Raw genomic sequence first — 22,804 nt, forward strand, 5'->3', positions numbered from 1 at the left:
TAACCTATGCAGAAGCCAAAGTTAATATTGCTTTATATTGTATAATTAAATACATTTAAATGTAAAAAAAATTAATGCAATTTAGTCTTGTAATTAAATACCAAATAAATAAATCACAGGTTCTTGTCAAATAATGTCACTGCCACAAATTGAAAGAGTTGTATATCTGTTGCTGGAACTTCCATTGGTGACAATTTTAGTCTATACATTTGATCTGGGCTCTTAAAATGACCATCAACCCCATTTTTTAACTATTAAGAATACAAACTAGAAAGAGATCTACAAAGATATATATCTATATTTTACAAAGATGATTTAGTTTTGTTGGCCTTTAACAACATGGAATTTAACATAATCTACTAGGCTTAAGAAATCTGTGATCTGTGATTATTCATTAATTAAATCAAAAAATTTGAACTTTCACCTGGCTCACTGTCCTTTAAAAAAATGTATTCCATGAAATATATAAGTTAAATATGCGTGTAGTGGCACACATTTTGAATAACAATACAATAGCACCTTAACACAAACTAGTGACAATTTGCTTTAATAAATTAATATACAGACATTTTTAGAAATGTACACCGGTTGATCTATTAATCCATGTGTGTGAGTTATTTACATATGTACAGTCCTCAATACTTGCAAGGCAATGACAACACACACACACACACACACACACACACGTTCACACACCCAAACAACTGTCACGACATACAACCAAATGGCAGATTAGCTGTACAATTGAATGATTGACATCTCATGCATGCTAGTCTTGGGGTGGGTATTCTGGCATAGCACCGCTGATGTTGGCTGCCTTTCTCTCATAATTCACCAGACGCTGTCCCACAAGGTACCTGGAATGATGTGGGAGGAATAACAGTGTTAAACAAAAATCCTTATCTCCCGTCACAATAGTAAGTAGAATGTCTTCAGTATCCGGAGCTTATTCCACACAGATCTAGCAGTCCAATATTCCCAACACTTTGAAATTGGTTATTGCAATTAGAATCTAATTGTCATTAACACCACAATAATGAGCTTAACACAGGGATAAACCGTGTTAAAACCGAACAGCTGTTGGATGCTGGAGTTGTTGCTGTTCACGTAAGGGCAGTGTGTGTGAGTCTGCCTTGAGGGCCATCATTCTGTGAGGGTCAGGGGGTGGAAGTGAATCCTTACTTGTCATTTTTGATGTGTTCGTAAAGACGCTTGAACTGGCGAATTTGGAAGGTGAGGATCCCCAGCAGCGAGACCACCATCAGCAGGAAGGGGTAGATCCTCCTCTGCACCAGGATGTGCATCTCAGGGGTGACTCCTGCACAGCAACCTTATCAGCTTACTCAGACCTTATACAGCTAACATGCCTAAATACTGCACCCACTCAGACCTTATACAGCTTACATGCCTAAATACTGCACCCACTCAGACCTTATACAGCTTACATGCCTAAACACTTCACCCACTCAGACCTTATACAGTTTACATGCCTAAAAACTGCACCCACTCAGACCTTATACAGCTTACATGCCTAAACACTGCACCCACACAGACCTTATACAGCTGACATGCCTTAATACTTCACATGTTGCTAATTTATGAGAGTATATTTCTCAGCTTTACAAGGACAGGTTTTCTGCCATCACTGTTAGTTCTCATTACAGTTTAAGTACACCTATCTACCAGGTTGTGGATTTTGGTCTTAGGCATGAGCCACCTAGCCATTAAGCAACAACTGATGAATTCAGAGGTCACACAGCAAATAGAAAAAAAAACACATGTAGTCCACACATTACTTTTAAAGAGTGTTCTCTACCGTTATTGTGTTACTGTTTGTGGTTCTCACACATACAGATACAGATACAGTTTCAGTATAAGACAACAAGTCCACGAAAATGTAAAACTTTACATGAACTGTAATTTAGAGGAGCAGAACTCACCGACGATGGGAGTAATCCCGACAGCAATCACGTAGGGCACACAGAGCGACAGCAGCAGGGCAGAAATGACTGGAGCCGCCAGTTTCTGGATTATGAAATGTAGATCAATGTTGCGGATCCCGTTGGCATACACCTTTGTGAACACAAAATAATACACTGTGTCTTTATATACACGACAACCAAAAAAGACAGGGTGCCATCTGTGCAATTAATGGCTCAGGTCAATGACTAGTCTCGTAGGACTAGATGTGACTGGCATTACATGACGGGAGTCTACAGTTGGGAGTCAATTAATTGAAAATATTACGTAGAAGCATGTTTACAAAGAAACACTCATAAGGCTATGGTGTTAGCCAAATACTTCTAAACCTCCGGCATGTCCTGCCTTCATGTGGGGTTGTGTTAAACATTTCAAATGCCATCAGTGGTGTAATCGTTGCCGCCCACAGATAATGTTAATATACATCTGGCTGTGCAGGGCTAGTCAGTGCTTGATGGGATTTAGTAAGACCTCCCAGCGAAAGCTCCCAGATACCCAACTGTGAACCACAGTTAATCACAATCTCTCCATCAAAATGTGTTCACACAGGGATAAGAGGTTAGAGCTGTTAATGATTAGCAGAGATGCCCGTTTAAACACACCTGCTCGATCACTGTTTTCAGCCACCACTGGGGGCCCATCAGGGTAATGGCAGCTATTATTTTGGCGTGGAGCACCCCAAGGGCCCAATCCTGCAGCACACAAGAGCAAGAGCAGTCAGTCAAGCACAGGCAGATCACAGAGCCAATCAGAGGGCTTGGTCTATAGAATACTCCGTCCCTTTGCTTTAGGTGAAATCGGTCCTTTAGATTGTCTTTAGGGTAAGACTTGGTTACGCTTTTTAAACCTGGCCATCTGGGCCACCGGGTCACAACATTGGGAGGTCAATATAAAATGACTTTAGAGTCAACCTTTAACTTATTTCATGGCCAACACACAACTTTTGAGAAAAATTGTGCTTAATGCTACAAATGATACTTCAAAAGATCACTATAATAGAACAGCATGGTGGTATTGTTCGGTTAGTTGTCTACAAAAACTAAGTTGGGTCAGCAACACTCTATAAAACTTGCTATAGTGACTAAAGTGTGCCATTTTGTGACCATGGCTGAAGTGTAACCTAGTTACCCAAGAGTTTATGTACAGAACGAGGTCAGTGTGGAAACAAGCCAAGTTGGCAGAGCCAGCACGTGATCTGTTCAGCAGGCTTTATGGTGTGGACGTTGAACAATAGGACTTTGACTTCAGCACCACTGACTGCTGTTCATGTGTGCAAGTACTAACACACACTAATAAACAGAGTTACAACCACACAGGAATCACACATGGACACACACAGACTCAGATACCCGTCACACACACACACACACGCACACCTGCCAGGGGTAGAAAAGAGGCGTTTGATCCAGTTGAACCCGAAGTGGGGCCACAATCACCAGCTGAAAGAGCAGGCCCAGCAGAAGGGGAATAACCCCAGCCACCAGTACAGCCACAATCACAGTCTTCACAATCTACACGAAAAAGGAAAAGGTCAGGCATTTAGCAGACACTTTCAGCCTGGGAACTGAAACCGCTTACCACTGCACCACCAGACACACTCACAGATAAATAACAGATAGACAATCTACAGCAAAAAAGAATCAAGTGTTAATTACAACTCACTGAAGGAGTTGGTTTATGAAATGGTTTATATTTAATAAAGTTTTTTTTTCAATATGCCATAATTTACCATATTCCACCACATGGTACCACAATAAACTAAGTCTTTTGTAGTGAGTTTATAGTAAAGACATATATAACTACTCCATTCATGTAGAAGTAAATGTAAAGAGGATTTACTGTGATTATAGGGAAATGGCGGGTTACCATGAGGGACCACTCGTGCGCCTTCTGCGCGATGACTCTGCGGCCCTGGGGCATCCACGCCAGGAGGAGGGTGATGCCACGGATGGACAGCCAGCACACGTACAGGCCGCACGCCGCCGTGTACAGCTCGTGGATCTTTGAGTTGTCCGTCCAAAAGGACATAAGCCAGCGGCCAGCAAAGACTGACCAGCATGAGACAGAGACATGGACAGAGAGATGGAGAGAGAGAGAGAAACGGATTGGAGACCGTGATCATCTGAAGCTTTTAGCTAAAAGGAACGGGCTGTGGCGTGTCTACAGTATGGATGTAAGGACAACAGACATTTAAAAGCTCCTGATTAACAAAGGGTGGGTTTTCCTGAGTTTCGAAAGATGTATCTTTGGGACATTGGGAAAAAGTTTTGGGACATTGTCTTTTGCCAAAACAAAAACAAAAAACTGCTATGAAGAGCAAATGTGAGGGAACTCACCTGGTAGAGTGAGGCAGACCAAACTGGCTACCAACAGTGTGATGCACATCAATGCGATCAAAAGCCCAATCTGGAAACAGAAGACAGCTCAATTAAAAAAGCTACTACACTATGGCCTCCCTCACACACGTATGTACTCTATATTTCTATTTTATTCTATTTTATTTACATATTAACACTTTAGGGAAGGCATATTACATTCACACTATTACTGATGCGCTTTACACTGTTGTTATGTAGTTGTACTTGGTTAAAGCCTTTATAACCTAAAAGGCCATTCATTTCCGAGGTGGGGACCAAACAAATCTGTAGAGGAGGGACATGCTGAATTGTTTAGTAGGAGAGTGTGGTGAGCAGAGCAGCTTTACCCTGAAAGGGAACCTGGGGGGCTGGAGGTAGGGCTGGAAGCCCACGGGGCCTCCCTGGTTCAGGATGGCCTGGTGGGCCGCGTGTAGCCCCTCGCCCACCACAGGGATGCCATTCATGTTGTTGTTGTTGTTGCGTGGAGGCTGGTTGTTGTTGTTATTGTTGTTTGGCGGCTGGTTGGCCTCATTCTCTTCCTGGTCTCCCAGTAAGTATGAATGAAGGTCCCTGGAAAAGGATAGTTCAACATCAGACAGACAGACGCACAGACAATTTACAGACGTAAGGTGTAAAAATAAACGTATAATGGTTGCTCTTAAAATCAAGCCTGCTAATGGTAGTTCCTAGCAATTGGACCGTTTTAGTGCCGTGCCCTTACTTTATATTTAGGAGTAAAGAAGGTTTTTTTAAAATCTAAACAGAATATAAATGTGCATGTACATTTGCATCCATCATCGCATCACCACTTAAGCCCCTGAAGCTTCTTCCTTTTATCTGCAAGAGCAACACTTACATCTGTCCCCCTACAACCAATCATGGCATCAGTGCACTCAACTTAAACACATTTGTTGAAGACATGACGTGTATTATATATATATATGTCATTAAAAGATATGTGCACACGTCTGGACTCACAGCAGGTATCCAGCGGTGACGGTCCAGGCTCGGACCAGGCCCTTGAGCCACTGCCGGGTGTGTCCCTGTTCCAGCAGAGCAGGCAACACCACCTGCAGCAGCAGCAGCTCCAGAGACAGCTCACTCACAGGGGCGTCGCTGGAGGAGGGGAGGGGAGGGGAGGGGGGCACAGTCTTTTGGATTGAGTTTGGATAACTGTGTGACAATGACGACAGCTTTAAGTCAACGCTCATCCAAACAAGTCCTCAGTCATGAAGCGCTTTAATAGTTAGTGCAAACTAGAGCAATGTTGGATCATTAATGGCATCAAGGTAACTTGATACTAAGTTGATTTAATTTAATAATATTTTTTAGGTTAAGTTAAAGTTCTACGCAGCCAGCATAGAGCTGAAATATCCTGCCGTTTTTGGCAGAGGATAACTTCAGCTCTTAGAAACGAACACTACTTTACCTGTACAGCATAACATTGTAGGGTAGAAAGTTTGGTAGAATGAGTTTGATCATTCTGATAGGCAGCCACAGCATAAGAAGTACTATAGAACCAAACACCACCTGCAAAACAAAAAAGGATTCTGAACATTTGCAGCCGAAGCAAAAGTGTGTGATTAAAAAGCAATATGATCCCTCACTGATCACTTACCACTGAGAGAATAAACCTCCTGAGATGTCTGTAAATAGGCAGATGTATCATCTCCTGGACCGGATTGAAGTCAGGATCATTCAAGTTTCTTAGAAACCACAAGACACCCGGTCTCAACACCTGAAACAGACACCAGCGGGATTATAATTTAAAAAAAAATGTAATATAATGTTGGATATTTTTGTTGATGGCAACTAATTAATAAAGAATTCCCTGTTAAAAAAGTTCCCAAATATAACTTCATCTTCACCTCTCGCAGCAGGAGAATAAAAGAAGCAAAGTAGAAGACATAGACCATCCCCACGAGCCAGTGCAGGAACATCGTCGTTCCCGGAGCCGATTTAAAGCTCAGCTCTCTGTCTTTCAGTGATGCGTCAAACATTTCCTGAAAAACAACCCACATCATCAAATCACAAATGACTACCACGCCCTCATTCAGCCCTGACGTCAGTCTGATATCTACAACCTTACCAGTGAAGAAACAAACACATACCAATGAGCAAATATCAAGCCACCAGCCACAGATGAGGGGGAAAACACCAATTTCAACTACAACCAGCAAGGACACCTGCGGGAGAAAGAATAGGGTTTATTTACACTTCAGCTGAACTGATGGGCATGTATTACTAGCATTTCCATGGCTGTACCAACCAATGCAATCATATAAATGGTAAATGGACTGCATTTATATAGAGTTTTATCTACTCATTAGAGCAATCAAAGTGCTTTACAGATTAATGCCTCAGACATCTACCCATTCACAAACCGATGGCAGAGGCTACTATCCAAGGTGCCAGCCTGCACACCGGGAGTGGTTGGTGGTTCAGTGTCTTGCTCAGGGAAACTTTGACAAACTAGCAACTTTCCGAATGCTGAACGACTTCTACCTCCTGAACCACTATCACCCCACCCCACCCCCCCCCCCCCCAACATATAGAAACACAGGAAATAAAGCAGACAGTATTACCTTCACCACTATGTAGCAGACCCCTAACAGACGACGGGATCTCTGGAATCTCACTAGTGCTGCAAAGCCCTGGACATCGGACATTCAGGAAAATTACACTAAATCTACATGTTGAAGCGGCTACATAAAGAGGATTAAAAATAAGAATACACAGAGGCCTGTTTATTAATAGCTGAAGGATACATGGCACAGAATTAAGGTCATGGCCAGCAGTATGTAGCCGACAATGGTGGTTATGAGACCCTCGAAATGTGAGGCCTGGACCTGAAAGAGAAATATAAAACAGTATGAATACATATTATGAATACATATTATTTCCATTCAGATGACACCAACAAAAGCATGATCAGAGTGCCTTCTCTAGCCTCTTGGCTTCCATGGTTGACTGACTTCAAATGCTAACAGAACGAATCGGAGATAGATTCTGCATACTCACGTATTCCTCAAACCCAAGACCCACGACAGAAAAGTGGCCAATATGATATGGGCAAAAGGCTGAGGGGAGAGATACATACATACAGTTTAGACAAGTATCATATACGGCTACACGATAAACAGTGTGTTGAAAGGTACTTGTCTAGGGAAGGAGAGTGGAAAGATATCTGTCTACCTACCGAAGACCAGTATGAAGAGTGTGTTCAACGACACAACCCAAAAGACGTGCTCCTAGAGAAGTTAGAAGCACAAAGGCTCAATTATAAATGCTGTAGACGAGTTCACAAGCAACACAAAAGTGCTTACAATGATATATAAAAGCATCCAAATCTGCATACCAAAAACACCAGGGACCCATCAAGTCCAAGCATCTGGAGAGGAAAAAAAATATATATCATTTTTCATTTTAGTATGTTTTTAAAAAGCTACCAGTTTTACAGTGAACACATGCCATTACTGTAGCACCATCAGATATATCACAACTGCACAACTACAGCAGCAGCATTGACATCAGCCTGCCCTACATGTCATGGTGGAAAACAGTGACTATGTCCAGACTGTTCTGTAAGCAAGTTCATTAGCATACTAACCCTTTCCCACGTCAGCTCCTCTGCAGCCCGATCCCACTCCAATGCGTTCCAGTTCATATCATCTGTGCAGATCAGGGGTATCATATCAGCCAACAAGCACAGTCTAAGTTTACAGCTCTCTCACTATTTCTCATCCAAGAAATCTCATTATTAAGAGAACGATACACAGAACACTTTGTAACTAGGGGTGGGTATTGCCAAAGAAGTCACGATTCGATTCGTATCACGATTCACATGCCACGATGCGATTCTATCACGATGCATCGCGATACTTGAATTATTGCGATGCATTGCGATGCATTGCGAATTTTCACTGAACACTGTTAGAAAAAAATGAAGCCATTACCAGTGGCTGACTGGCTGTGTATGATCTGGATAGTGTGTTCAATTGATAACTCAAAGCAACTCAGTTCATACATAGCTGTATTTATTTAAACGACTTTTGGAGGTTACTTAACACAAATATTATTATTACTGGATACACTGCATGTTTTGTTTATGAATGACTTGTCGCAGTATCGCGCGGCCGGAAATGCTTGATGTTCGCCAACCATTCATGCAATTTAAAAAAAAAAAAAAAAAAAATTTTTTTTTTTAATTAATAATCGATACTTGGCGTCAACAATCGATGCAGTAGATCGTGAAAATTAGAATCGCGATGCATCGTCATGACGATTATTTGGCACACCCCTATTTGTAACAAATAAGTCTCATATCTGTTATATATATATATAGAAATAAAACTAGTGCTTATCTCTGATAATATCTCAAATTAGCAGACCAAAGTAACAGTCAAATATATGTCTCTGGGGGAAAACTACCTTGGCCTCCATTATTGGCTTCTGCATCTTCGGCCCCTGCTTCCTCCTCATCCTCGTTGTCGACTTCGGGGTCATCCGCTGGGTCCTCCTGCTGCTCGGGGTCGTCTGCTGCTCGCTCTTCCCCCTCCTCCTCCTCCTCTTCCTCAGGAGGATGCTCCGCTGGGGCCGCCTCTGCCTGTGGATCTGGGCCTCCTGGGCCTGCTGCTGCCGCCGGGGCCTGAGCAGACAAAGGACACAAATGTGCTGATGTGTCATACAGGATTACATGCACGCACGCATGTGTGTTTAGAAGAGCTTTATTTTCAAATTGATTTTTAGGGGAAAAAAAGGTGAACTCAACCTTAGTTTTGAACACATTTTCACAATAGTTGATAACAAAATCATTTTTGCCTGTATACCAATCACCATGGGTGTCTTTGGGCCTTGCTACAGGCATGAATGTTTGGACAGGTTTGGATTAAGCCACAAATGTTTTCAACTCCGAGCAATGCCCCTGTAAACGTTCTGAAGCCCCACTCTTACCTCATTGGCTTGTGCAGCAAAATTTGCTGCTGCCTGCAAGTTCTGCTCTAGCCACTGGGGGGCGCCACCGTGTATGATCTGCTCTCTCAACCACACCAGGCTGATGAAGGCACACAGGGTGCATGTCACCACAAAGCACCCCTGCAAGCAGTCCGCCAGCAAGTTCTCCCTGTGCAGGAACACCATGAAAGGAACACCATGAAACAAACAAACACACACACACACACACACACACACACACACACACACACACACACACACACACACACACACCATTAAGTTATGTCAGCACTTCCATTCCCCATAGGAACCACTCAGTAGATATATAAGGGAACTAATCACACACTTGGGGGCAGATGGGAGATCAGGTGATGTCACTACAGGAAACACATTTCAGTCTCTGATTAGGCGAGACAAACAATTACATCGCGGGCCCCAATCAACAGAGAAGCAGGTGGATGTGACTGGTTGATCCTTTTAGTGGGGCTGGCAAGGAAAAAGTGATCCAAGTGACTTAACATGGGCCTCAGCATCTCCCAACATTGTTGACAATGTCTGCAATTATGCCTTACAGCAGTACAAAGCATTAGGCTATTTTTGTAACAGTAGTGCTTTATTTACTATGGATGGTTTCCATCCCCTCGGCCAAGTTGAGTACAAAACAAAACACGGATAGATATAAACAGTGACAGCCTGTATCTTTTCAACTTTATGATTGGTGTGCACTTTCCAAAATTGTGTGTGTGTGTGTGTGTGTGTGTGTGTGTGTGTGTGTGTGTGTGTGTGTGTGTGTGTGTGTGTAAATACATGTTTGTGTGCATGTTTCTGCCTGATATGATCTGTATGACAAAGGAAGAGACGGTGGCTGGTGACAAGGGCATGACTTACGTGGAGAGCATATCTAGTGGCAGGGTGAGGAGAGAGCTCACAGAGCCTGTAAACAGACACTTGTATATTCGACCTGCAAGAGAGCCCATCCAAGACAATGGGAAACATGAGTGTCAACGTCATCTGCCAGAGGCTTAAAGGCTAAGTGTCTGATTCCAGTGGTCATCTAAAGACTGGCCTATTTTTTTCATTTATTGTATGCTTCTTATGTTTTATTTCTGGATAACACATTTACACATGTTAGATTATATTTATACTTACATGCTGTGAGGGGCACAACTCCCAACCATGCAAAAGCAACAAGTGTGTAGTGAAACCAGTAGCGTATAGCTGTGCCGACACTTGTAACCAGTCCTGCGAATATGTCCTGTACCGGAAGCCGAGATGGCATGTCCGGAGAGTAGACTGTAAAGTGAGAACATAGTCCCTTTATAGGTGAGATTGTGATCCACTGCATTATGAACGCAAATATTATTACAGTCTAGAACCCTGTTCTCTAAACAAGATCTACTGCCGTACTTGGCTATGCAAGGGTAGGACAAATCTTATGATAGAAAATTGCCACATCTAGGACATCATCTAATGGAATATGAACTTACTTGGTGTGAAAGCAAATCTGTGCTTGCATAATTCACAGTATTCTTTCCTACTGTGCTTCAGCCACTGAACCAAGCTGTTGAAATAGTTATAATTGTTAGTATAATAACATTTGACAGCAATAACTGTAAACGGTAAGTCGAGAATAAGGTATAGGAAAATATTTTCACAGTTTAGAATCTTTAAATGTAGAGACATTTGTCAAACGTACCATTCTTGGTGAATGAATTTAATACTGCCGGTGCAGACACAAGGATGGTACAGAGGCTTGTCAGGAGTTCCTTCGGAGCGGCACACCCGGCATATATCAGCTATGAGGTAGAAATTGGACATTTTGAGATGAGTCACTAAACAACAATACTCAACTCGGGCAGAGTATTTAAGGTGGGGGTGGCAGGAAAAGTAATTTTAAAGTTAACATGTAAGTCAAAGGCCCATACATTATTTACTAATAGTGCGAGAGTACCATCACACTTTTAGCCAATCATGGACGGACACAGTCGAACTCCTGGATGACCACTTTAGGCAATAACGTTCCCATAGTGGGAGCTAATATTATGCGTTACTTTGAATAATTAGTACTCGTCGTGGCATTGAAGAACATATAATATCAATCGAGAAGTCGATGTTTGCTATGCAGAATGGTTCAGGGCATGACGGGTAACGTTAACTAATGATACCTCCTCTCCCTACCCCACAGATCATTAAACCATACAGACATGGGATGTCCATGGTACACAAGGCTAATTTTATTTGGGAGAAGTGTTGGGTCGCCATCTTACTCCTGCTTAAGTTTGTGTTTGTAGAAGTAACCCTCTCTAGCTAACATTACCCTAGTTTACCATTGGTTTCAACAAGTTGAATAGCTAACGTTAGCTAGCTAGCAATGTAGCTAGTCACTGCAGTGCTACCAATTCCATCACAGTTGATCAGAGAATGTTAAGGGCCATGTTTACAACTGGTATGGGGTGTACATTACAGACTTAAAATGGCAATCTATTGTGCCATTATTGTACAAGTTTGCTAGGGCAAGGTGTAACATTAGCTAGCTACCATTAGCCAACTGTTAACGTTACCTTCCTCTGCCGTGTCCATCTTGCACGATAACGCCCTCCTCTCGATACTGTTTGGTGTTACGTCAAATCAGAAATCCATCGGTAGGCATAATATTAGTATATGAGTAAATTAGTGTGTTATTCAACTCGTGAATCAAGTGACAAGTCTCCACAATATGTGTGAGTGGCACTGAATCCTCTTTAACCAAACCACGTCTATCAGGGTGGATCCATCCTACAGCACACAGAAGTGTCGGCAATGTAGCACAACATACGGCAGAAGCAGTACATCGCGACAGTTTATTTCTTTTGTTGGTTTGTGAACAAGACGTTCCGTGCATTCATTGGATGAAAATGTTAGGCATATTACATGCGTATTTTACATTGTTATACTGCCTGGTGGGAACTTGAAGGGTCATTTGCAAGTCAACACTGGGGTGCCCGGTTTTCTAAAAAAAAAAATAAGGCGTCGTCGTTTTGGAAATGTTTTAGTAATTTGAGGAATAGTTTTATCAAGTTTAAATTGTATCTCCCCCCAATTAAAAGTCTTGTTTCTTGGGTCATCCAAACAGATTTTTTTTGTTAGCATGATAGAGTAGGTGCAGGCTCCTAGTCAAACCAACGGTAGAGCACACAAAAGTGAAAGTGTACAAGCCACTGATAAAGTAGATGAGGGATGAATTTGGTAGGCGTAATTCATAAGCTTTATTAAGATTTAGTAGTGAAACTACAGACATTAAGATACGTTGCTTCAGAGTTGTTGACTTGGACACAATACTCAAACACTGTCAAAATTGCAGTGGCAGTAGGGGCAAGATGCTCCTTAAAGAACAAACCATAACGCAACTGTTTTTCCACGATCTTCCCCCTTGATGTCATACAAGTCTCTTACAATAGGCTACTGTCTTCAGAAGTACTAGCAATACAAGTATATGCTTGTCATAAAAGTCCCAGATGAAGATGTCTATAGGGAGGTGCTTATTATCTATAAGCATTAGTTATATGTATCTGTATGTATATGCATATATATGAATATGTATCATATTACTGATAGTACAGGAAAAATGCCATTCATTCATTTTACTTCAGACCTAAACATAATTTCTACAGCTTCTGTTCCTTTAAGACGCTGGCGGAAAGAGGAAGACGGCTTTGTCGTTCCCATGATTCAACGCAAAACGGGCTTTGATAGGAGACAACACAACACTGAACTGTCAAAGTCTAACAATAATCAACACAGCGTGAACATTTTTGAAAATCTCCAGCGCTTTTTTACAGTGTTCACACTAATTAAATATTGTACATGTTTTTCTGACGCTTGAAAATGCTCTGATAATATGAATCTAAAGAGGAGGTAAGGAAAACAATGCAACGCATGTGAATCCTGGATCGGTTCAAGTTTTTGTAAGCTAGCTAGCAAGCTATGTTAATTTGCCAAAATTGAAATGAAAATGTCAACAATGTAAGATACTCTATATGGCTATCCAGTCAATCGATGGGAAGAACAGAAGGTCCTTATTAAACGCATGAAATAATACAAAGGCGTGGGTTGTTAAACGCTCCTAAATTGTGTGTTGATGTACCCATAATACGACTTTGAAGCTAGATACACTTACCTTGCAAGTGTTGTGTCATTCTGTCTTTGGAAACTGTCTGGCTATTGAACATTGGTCGTTATAAAGCACTTACGTGCGGAGGCACTGATAGTACATATACGTGCATTACTTTGTAATACAATAATATTGGAACCTACGAAGGAATGAGGTTGCTTCAATAGTCTTGTTTGCCGTAGGCTTATTCTCAATGATGATTGTGTCTGCCGGTATGTAAACTGAGAATCTTATTGCAGTTCCCAGAGTTTACATACCAACAATACCAATGATTGCTTGTTAATTGGCCAGTCAGTCCTGCTTTACAAAATGTTTATTAACTAGTTCTTAAAATAAGTAGACAGGCCCCGGGTAAACACAAGCTTTTAAACATCGGAGTGGACCTTTTGCATTATATCATCAACCAGTTAGAATTTGGTTGGAATTTAACATTTACAGAAAAATGTAAAGCTTTTAAGCCCTTGTATTACGTAATCAACATGTGGTACAGCTTCCACAGGCCATGCATAAACATTCTGGAGATCTCGTTTTTGCATGACGTGTTTATGCTCAGGGATTGTTGAACTGTGTGGGAACATTCGAAGCAGTAGAGAGTTCAGTGGTCTATGCTGAGGCGGACACACTGACTGCAGCTGTAATCTTGATTTCTGAGGGTGTGAAGAAATATTTACTCAGAGACTTAGGGTTGGTATATGAACCTAAATCAAACAAGAAGTAAACTGTACTTTGTAACGTTGTAGAGTAAGTATTCTTTTTGGTTACACTAGTATTTCACTAAAGCGATCCTCATAACGGCATAGCCCTGCAAACAGATAATCCGCTTACAGTTGTTCCAGAAACCATCACAATATTTTCTAGCAAAAAAACTACTGATCATGGCTCTTTCGCACTCTAAAGTGGTGGGCTCCATCCTTGTAGATCAAGAGTGCATTAACCTAAGTTTCAATTTTCAATAACCATCAGAGCTCAGTGACAGAGAGAGAAACCATCAAAATTATAGACTCTGTCTTCTGGCTGGTCATTTCACAACAGTGCTTTCCCTAAACACAGTCAAGGGGACAGTTCAATATGCTCTCTGTTGTCTCTCTCTTCCCAGATTGTCTGTGCCTAAGGGCCAGCCAGGAGCATGCCACTGATCCTCTTCGCCTTCGTGGTGCGGGTCAGAGATGGGCTCCCTCTCTCGGCCTCCACGGACTTCCAGCACAATACGGAGCTGCAAGAGAGGAAGCAGCAGCTGAAGGTCATCTCCAAGTCATTGGCACTCTTCCCAGAGCGAGGGACGGTCAAGGGTCGCGACCTCAACATCTAGTGAGTTAACCTCTGCTGCAGACATGTGTAAAAGTTCAAAGTTCTAAATGTAATATTATGGTGTGTTTTTACACTGAGGTGGTGGTTGTGGCGCAGATTTAAAAAGTAAGGTACAAGGAATGGTCAGGGCCCAGTTTCCCGAACGCTAAAAAGGACTTGAAATCGGTCGTAAGAGGGATATTGCAGAGCGGTTTCCCGACGCCGCACTTACGGCAATGATGAGTCTATGATGTCGCCAAAATCCACGTAGGCCGTTAAGATACGTCGTTATCGGGAAACTAGGCCCAGTATGTTAATGGCAGAGTGAATAACTTTTGTGAAATAAAGGCCATGTGGAAAATAAGGGCCCTATTTTAATTACGCAGGTGGATTGCATTTTGCAGTGTTATTGCAGCTTCAGGCTGGAAACACATACATTGATATTTTTGCTTTTAAAACGTAATTAGTTGTGTCACTGGACCTACCACCGAGCTCTTTGTGTATCCACGAACCAGTCACGAACCAGACACTTTATTGAGCACTAATGAGCTCAAATTAATCAGTTTTCATTATTTAGCTTCTGTTCTCTGACCTACCAATGTTAATGGAATGTGAACTGCTCTACAAGGCTCATGGAGTGATTGATGTCTGCCAAAGTTGGCAGCAGTAGGATTGTCTGTGGGTGGTCACATGGTCCATTGACTAGAGTTATATACCGACGACTACTGATGAGTTTTAGGGTCAATTGGGCAGTGATGCTCTTGGCTGAAGTTCTGCTGGGCTATTTTCCACTGCCCTTTATGAAAAAGAAGATTCCCTATGGCAAAGGAGGAGTGGAATCACTTGATGTACACAATTTAGTTATGACACATCTACATAAACATGATTAACACACATTAGAGATGTGTCAGGGTTGTTTTAATTTTCAATTTAAAATCCACTAAAAGCTCAATTAGTGGCATCTGATTGAAAAGCAAAAGATTTGGATTAAATCGTCCAGTTACATCACTTCGCATCACTTGGCGCCACTAATGATAACACTCAAACAGAAGCTCTATCTCTCGAGCAAAGTCATGTTTGTCCCTGAGAGGTCTCTTGTTTACTAAACCCCGTCTCCATGTGACTGCAGCTTCCTGTCCACCGAAGGCGTGTCGTACATGGCTGTGTGCTCCTGTCGGCTCCCTGCCGCTCCGGCCTACTGCTTCCTCGAGGACGTCCGCTGGGAGTTCTCTGCCCGCTTTGACAGCTCAGCGGTCGCCCTGGCCAGCAGGCCCTATCCGTTCCTGCAGTTCGGTGAGTGAGGTGGAGAATGCAGGCTTTGGTCAGCTTTTTTCTTTTCTCTGCATTTCTGCTGGAAATCTTTGCATTGAATGGCATAGGAGAAATGCCACACGAGTTCCACCATATATCTATCTATTGGATTTGTTATTCATCTGTGTATGTAGGATTTACTCTGCATTTCATGAGACGGATGGGTCTATGGGCTTTTCTCTGTGATCACTTTTTTAAGGATGTGGAATTCTTCCTGATGTTGCATGGAAGCTTGTATTTTTCAAACTTTTTCTGATATGTGTGTGTGTGTGCTTGCGTGCGTATTTGTGTTTTTCTCGTTTTGTGAGGACAGACAGCATCATTCAAAAGCTGAAGCAGCATTATAACCAGAGTGGCGGGCCCTCTTTAGGGGTGACGCTGGCTGAGGTGCAGGACGAGCTGAGGGCCAGCCCCCCTGAAGTCGTCAACTTGGAGGGTGTACAGCTCAGCAATGGAGCAGCCAATGGGCATGCAGAAGTGCCTGGAACTGGTGAGACATCTATTTTTAATGGAGAAAGTTTTTGGGCAATTCCTTTTCATTTTTATCCATTTTGTATATGTATTTTATTTCAACACTGATGTATTGCTGCTTATCCGGAAAAATATGAATAAGTACCGAACAGTGCAAACGTTCACCCGCTATTTTGATAGATGGCCTGCATTGAAATTTTATCAGTGTTATGTATAACACTAAATCACATCGCTTATATGAATCAGGAAGAAAGAAATTCGAAAATATTATCAACAATGTAGACTTTGTCTTGTTTTATTCACTTAAACCAAATACAAATATTTCTGAACAATATAAGGTTTTGATATACACTTAACACACACTACTCACAATAAGCTGACTACTAGAGACTGTTGAAAAGTAGACATTGTGTTGTGTGAAGGGCCCAATCAGCGACTGGAGCCGGTGTCAGCCCCGGGGATCCTCTCACTAGTACTCAACATCATGTGTGCCGCCCTGAATCTCATCAGAGGGGTCCACCTTATCGAGTACACCTTCCAGGTAATGCGTCAGACGCCAACGCCTGGACATTTTTCTGTTTTTCTATTGGTATGTATTTGATGTTCCCTTAGCTTAGTTTTTTTTTTCTTCTGTCGACAGGACGACTATGACGGCATATGGAATGTAGTTGCCTTTCTTTTGGCATTTCTTTGCTGTGTTTGTCAGGTAATTTCAACATAATTTCAACATAAATCTTTTACTCTCTGCTATCTTAAAATGTCATTCTTTTCACCTAGCAGTTGTGGGAAATATTAGATAGATAGATAGATAGATGGATACTTTAGAGGTTGCAATAGGAAGCAGTTGTGAAAAGTTAGTCACATCCTGAGTCAAGTTTGATATTTCAAAAATCTCTTTCAGTGTCAGCTTTACTTGTTCCACTCCTCTCTGAAGAGGCTCAAGGCCTTTACCCTCCTAACACTCATCATCGTATGCAACGGCTTCCTTTTTGGGTTGAGGAACGTTTGGCAGCTGTCCTTCCACATGTCTGTGGCCTGCATCTCCACAGTCCTCACCCTTACCAGGAAACTGCAGGACAGGACAAGTGACTGTGGTGTCTGAGAGCCAGAATGGCAGCCAGCCAACACAGAGTGAAGGTGGGGAGGTGCAATATCAGACGTTGGTATGATTGCAATATGAAGGAATGGAGTTTTTTTGGAGTGTGTGTGTTGTGACATTTGACCTGAGATGAACGCACCTTGCCAAAAAGTCATGCGAAAAGTCATGAAAGTTGACATTACCGGCACCAGGCCTGTGTGACCATTAATGCTGCACTTATCAATATTTTCAAAGACAGAGTAAAGCCCTTGTGGATATTTTGAACAACATTACAAAGGGCTAAGAGATAAGGGATTTTAAGTTTGGGCATAGGTCAGTGGTGCCGTTGATTGAAGGTTGAACAGCCTTACGTCCATACAGTTTCAGTTTTACTGGAACACCAGTAACTCCACCTGGCAAAGAGACAATATTTCATTGGTTTTCAGGGTTATGGCCTAAAGCGGCGTAGATCGGTAGGACAAGATTTGCACTAGGATTGTTTTTCTTTGTTAATTTATTCCATTTCAGCTCATCCAATGCATTTGTGTTGTTTACGTCTTAATTCGTGTTGTATTGATGTGTAAGGAAGGAACTACATACTTATAAAAATGTCATTAGTAATTTTCATTATCTTTCATGTATGACTGCTTATAGATGAATTTGCAAGAGGTCTTAACATTGCTTTAATCATCTAACTAAGTATGCCTGAGCTGATGTGTTTGTGGATGAAATAATCTTGACTAGTTTAGAATAGCTTTTTGCACTTAGTCTTTGTTTACAAAATAGATATCGATCTCTGATAGAGAGCTTTGTCATTTGTTATTGTGGTTCAAATTTGAAAGTAGAGTTTTGATTGGATAGCCTACACGTCCCCTAATTTGTAGTGTTCTTGCAATGTCAGGTACACTGCCATGAGAAAGAATTGTGTGACTACCCACAATGCAGTGCTCTGAGAGAAGGCCAGAAAAGCTAGGTAAAAACTCCATGTGGTAAATATTACTGTTGCAGGCTACTGTATGTGTTTCACCCTGTGTTGTGACATAGGTATTAAGTGGAAACAAGGTTAATAGTGTACAATGTCTGTGCAGTTAATAATTAGTATGGCTTGGCATTACCGATATTGAGCAGTGAGCTGTTTTTCATAATTTCTTTGCCACGAAAATAAATGTTGCTTGCTGAAGATCAGTGCAGATCAGAGCATTAATTTCATTTTGCTGTTGAAGGACAAGTATGAACACTTCCTCAAAATAAGACGAAAGCTTAATCAGATATAACTCACATTAGGGGATGCGTGAATGTACCTTCTGAGAGTGTTGGCATTTCAATGTATCTGTATCTGTATCTGTAACTAGACGATAGGCACTCTTATATTTGTCAGAGAGAGAGACAGACAGAGTGAGACAGAGAGAGAGAGTGAGAGTGAGTTGGAAAGTAACTTTTAATTGCAATAGTAGCAAGATTAAAATGACCACTTAAAATGACAAACCTTTCTTCTGTACACAAATGGAATTGCTAGAATGAATGAAGTTCATTAAGGAGGAAAAAAATGCTGCACTGAAAGTTGCTTTTGGACACATTTTAGCCTAATCACAATAACAGATAGATGTCCCGAAGTTTTCGATCAAAGTCCGTAGCTTGTTTGTGGTGCATAAGACAGCTGTAGAGAAAATTTGTTTGGGCATTTTAACACATTATAACCACTACTAAAGGAAAGTATTAAACATTGATATGAATTGTATCAACTGAGGCACATATTTGCTTAATCTTCAAAGGCTAATTAAGTACTCCTGTTTGTAGTAATGCTCAGCCATTTAGCTTGCAGTATAGACACCAACAGTTTCACATTAGAGACTATTTCAAATATGTGACTGTAGGCTTTTGATGAAGGGTGCTCTGTAGTGTGAGGCAGTGCAGTTTGGTAACCTGTCATTCATATTTTAGCAAAAGACCTCATGTTATAGCCTTGTGAGTTCATGTTGGTTTTTTCTAATCAATGAAGGACTGCTTAAAATGTTTTTGACTGAGACCATGGGTCCTTTTTTGTAAAATGCAAATCCTGTGCCCATTTTCTGCATTGCATTAGAAGTAAGGACCGTTTTTCATCCTAAGTGACACTGTTAATTATCACTCTGTCTTAGACTCTTAATTGATTTGATCTGAAATATGACTTGTGTGTGGAGGTGCAGTGGTTAGCCCCACTGCTTCACAAGTTCAATTCCATATCGCTGCAAGTTGACTGTACGTCGCTTAGTCGCATTCTCAGTAAGTCTTATAATGCTAAATTATAATTGTCCTTATAAGCTCTGTTCTTGCACTGGTCTTTTAAACCATGATGAGGACATCCAATGATTAGTGATGCCAAAAATAGCAGACAACCTAGCTAGCTATGATGTTTTGTCACACGTGGAACCACATTTAGCAGCATGACAGTGTGTGACAGTGCAACAGTGCAGTTTCTCCGACAGCTTATAGGGAATTCCGTTCTCAACTCTGTGAGTGAAAACATAACTTGTATACTGGGGACAATCCATACAGTTTTTTTTTTATTTAAAATCAACTTTTATAAGGATGGAAAATTGTTTACTTTTGATTTGAATGTTAGTATCTTAAACTGGGACATATTGACCAAATGAATGATTGAAAATGAACAGGCATTTTTGAAAACAAAAAATCAGACAGTGAAGACTAAAATTTACAATTTTGTAACAGGTTGTAAAGAAAAAGACAGTAAAACAAGGCAGCAATGTGACAGTGTTGTACTGTGTGTAGATGTACTGAAATGATATCTTTCGAATGCAAGAGTACTTTAATGCCCCAACCTGCACTCCTCTTTGACTGATGAATCGCCCAATTGCATTTTAAAGCACCTCCCTCTCTGTGACAGAGTGGTGTGCTGTGGGTTTTTCTGCTTGAGTTCGGGGGTTACACGTGTTTCACTGTGCAGCCACTGAACCAGAATGAAGTTGGGGGAAGTCAGAGTTGGCTTTAAACTGGTTTAAGAAACAGGCTCATCCTTTTTTACAAGGGATGAACCGTCTGAGAGGCCAAGAGACTGCGTGCCTTTTGACCCTGGAGGAAATTAGTTATCAAAATACTCCAACTTTTCCTAAATTTTGCGTCTCGTGTTTTGTTTGGGGGATCAGACTTTTACTCTGCCTGTTCAAAAGACCTGCCATAACATGGGCAGTTATCCACTGGAGCGTAGAATAATTCCTGTGTTGTTGAAACTGACATTAAACAGTGCTTTTTGTACATTTGTGTGTCTGTGTTTTCTTTATGATGCTGATGCTAAAGATGAATATGAGAGGATGCATTTATATGCATTTTAATTGAATATTTTCAGATCATTTTGACAATGTGAACTGATATCCATTTAACTAATATTTATAAAGTTTGGCCCATGTCCATGTGAGATACCTGATGGCGGGACGACTCTGTAGTACTTTCAATGAGACACTAGGGGGCTCTAATACACCACTGAGCTGGATGGCAGGTGTAACAAGCCTATAGTATTAGTCAGAAGAATAGGATGGCCATAATATCCCAGTAGTTGTAGTGACTTCAATTGAGTGACATAGCAGTCTGACCTGTTATTCTGAGAGGGTTTACTTTTTGTCTCCTCAAATATAACAGGGACTTATCATTGTCATTGTGATAATGTGGTCATTAAATATTACTCTGAAACAATACTACTCACCAGGACAAATGGAAAAGGAAGCAGAAGGATTAAAGCCAGGTATGTTAAAATGGCTGCTGCTAAAATTAGGGAAATTAACTTTAAACCAAAGTAAAGCTGATTAGTGAAAGAGGAATGCATTCAAATAAACATCTCTCCCTCATCTAAAGGATTAGTATACTTCAACCTTATTTGGCTGCCATGGGAAGAGCTAAATAAATACTTACAAAATATATATAATACAAATCTCACTATATTTTTAATCCCAGCAGCTGAAATAGATGTGTTTTGAGTTTGAATAGAAGCACAGTGTTACCGTTCGATTCACTCCTTGTCCAACCTTGTTGCAGCTGTGTTTGACCATGAGGTTTTGAAATTTTGAACAAAGGCCTCTTGCAATCTTCAACATCCTGAATACCGTAAGAAGCTTAGGTTGTAAACGGTCACACAAAGCGACATGCAGGTTATGAGAAGTGATAGAAGAAAAACTTTGCTTGGAAAGTGGTCTTGTGAGGCTTTGCACCAACACTGTGGGTTAACAGTCCAATGTCAGCCTTAAAACCACGAATGGTCACTGACGTCAACATTGAAAGCCATTTACATTAAAATCTGTATGACGGGATATAAAATACTTTCAAAAAGGCCTCCTGCAAGCTGGATATGATTGACTTTGCAAGATGGAGCTTGACAAAATAACCTCAGTAGCTAAGGAAATAAACATCACTGGGATTGCTTGAAATTGATTTTGACCAAAACATCCTGAATGACTTAAGCTTTAGCCTTTGGCATGAAGGCTCCTGCCTTTCACAGCACGATTTCAATGATAAGGACAAAAATACTGCCCTGAAAGAGGACTCATCCACCATTTTTCACCACTGTCGCCTGATGAGGCAGATGAGATTGAACTTGACACGAGGACGCCCCGTTTCATGATGCTATCCCCCATGAGTCACCAGAGCTGTGATGACGACCTTTGACCCTCCCCACTCCCATTCCATCACAGAGTGACCTCTGTTTTCTAGTCCCCCTTGCAGCTGCAGAGGGCAATCTTAATGAGGGTATGGCGTGATACAGCAGCAAACTCTGAGATGCCCTCGACAGAAAAGGGAAACTGACTTCAGAGTCGTTTTCACTAAAATCATGTTCACAATCAATATTAAAAAAACATAAAATACACGTTTTGGAGACACTGAAAATATAGGATTTCTTTCTACTTAGCTTATTTCATAATGTGTATGGAACTGGATTTCTTGTTTTATTTACTTCCATACGCTATAATATTTAGATCCACACGTGTTGTATTATCTTGGTCTACTTCTTTACCACCGTCAGTTTTTTACTGATTTTGCTGGTATTTCAGTTTCTCTGATAGCCTGTGTAGTAAATGACTCTTCATAACAAATATGGCCATGCCTCCAGAAAATGAGTCACCAGAGCTGTGATGACGACCTTTGACCCTCCCCACTCTCATTTCATCACTGAGTGACCTCTGTTTTCTAGACCCCCTCGCAGCTGTAGAGGGCACTCTTAATGAGGGGGTA

General features: G+C 41.3%; 2 protein-coding genes across 5 annotated transcripts; one reads left to right on the top strand and one right to left on the bottom strand.

Annotated features, from left to right (window-relative positions):
* Positions 1-590: 590 nt before the first annotated feature.
* LOC308378147 (E3 ubiquitin-protein ligase MARCHF6-like) lies at positions 591-12,077 on the bottom strand. 4 transcript variants are annotated; one of them, XM_080854981.1, is made up of 26 exons: positions 11,852-12,077; positions 10,987-11,086; positions 10,778-10,851; positions 10,440-10,583; positions 10,179-10,251; positions 9,291-9,459; positions 8,769-8,985; positions 7,948-8,009; positions 7,696-7,728; positions 7,537-7,588; positions 7,359-7,417; positions 7,106-7,186; positions 6,923-6,991; positions 6,449-6,523; positions 6,206-6,340; positions 5,956-6,075; positions 5,767-5,867; positions 5,316-5,453; positions 4,685-4,907; positions 4,317-4,386; positions 3,847-4,028; positions 3,357-3,491; positions 2,583-2,672; positions 1,941-2,073; positions 1,183-1,318; positions 591-857 (listed from the first exon to the last, which is right to left on the bottom strand). In XM_080854981.1, exons 1-26 carry the CDS (start codon positions 11,868-11,870, stop codon positions 770-772), a joined length of 2,778 nt encoding a protein of 925 aa, XP_080711107.1. In that variant the 5' UTR covers positions 11,871-12,077; the 3' UTR covers positions 591-769. The 4 variants fall into 4 exon arrangements, with proteins under 4 accessions (XP_080711107.1, XP_080711106.1, XP_080711105.1 ...); XM_080854980.1 differs by having other exon boundaries at positions 3,820-4,028; XM_080854979.1 differs by having other exon boundaries at positions 5,316-5,510.
* Positions 12,078-13,035: 958 nt separating this feature from the next.
* On the top strand, positions 13,036-20,819 carry sec22c (SEC22 homolog C, vesicle trafficking protein). The gene is made up of 7 exons (XM_080855708.1): positions 13,036-13,184; positions 14,537-14,748; positions 15,857-16,020; positions 16,352-16,528; positions 16,932-17,050; positions 17,150-17,215; positions 17,411-20,819. Exons 2-7 carry the CDS (start codon positions 14,567-14,569, stop codon positions 17,609-17,611), a joined length of 909 nt encoding a protein of 302 aa, XP_080711834.1. The 5' UTR covers positions 13,036-13,184; positions 14,537-14,566; the 3' UTR covers positions 17,612-20,819.
* Positions 20,820-22,804: the final 1,985 nt, after the last annotated feature.

This window comes from Sprattus sprattus, assembly GCF_963457725.1.
Source record: "Sprattus sprattus genome assembly, chromosome: 17".
In the NCBI taxonomy this organism is placed as follows: domain Eukaryota; kingdom Metazoa; phylum Chordata; class Actinopteri; order Clupeiformes; family Clupeidae; genus Sprattus; species Sprattus sprattus.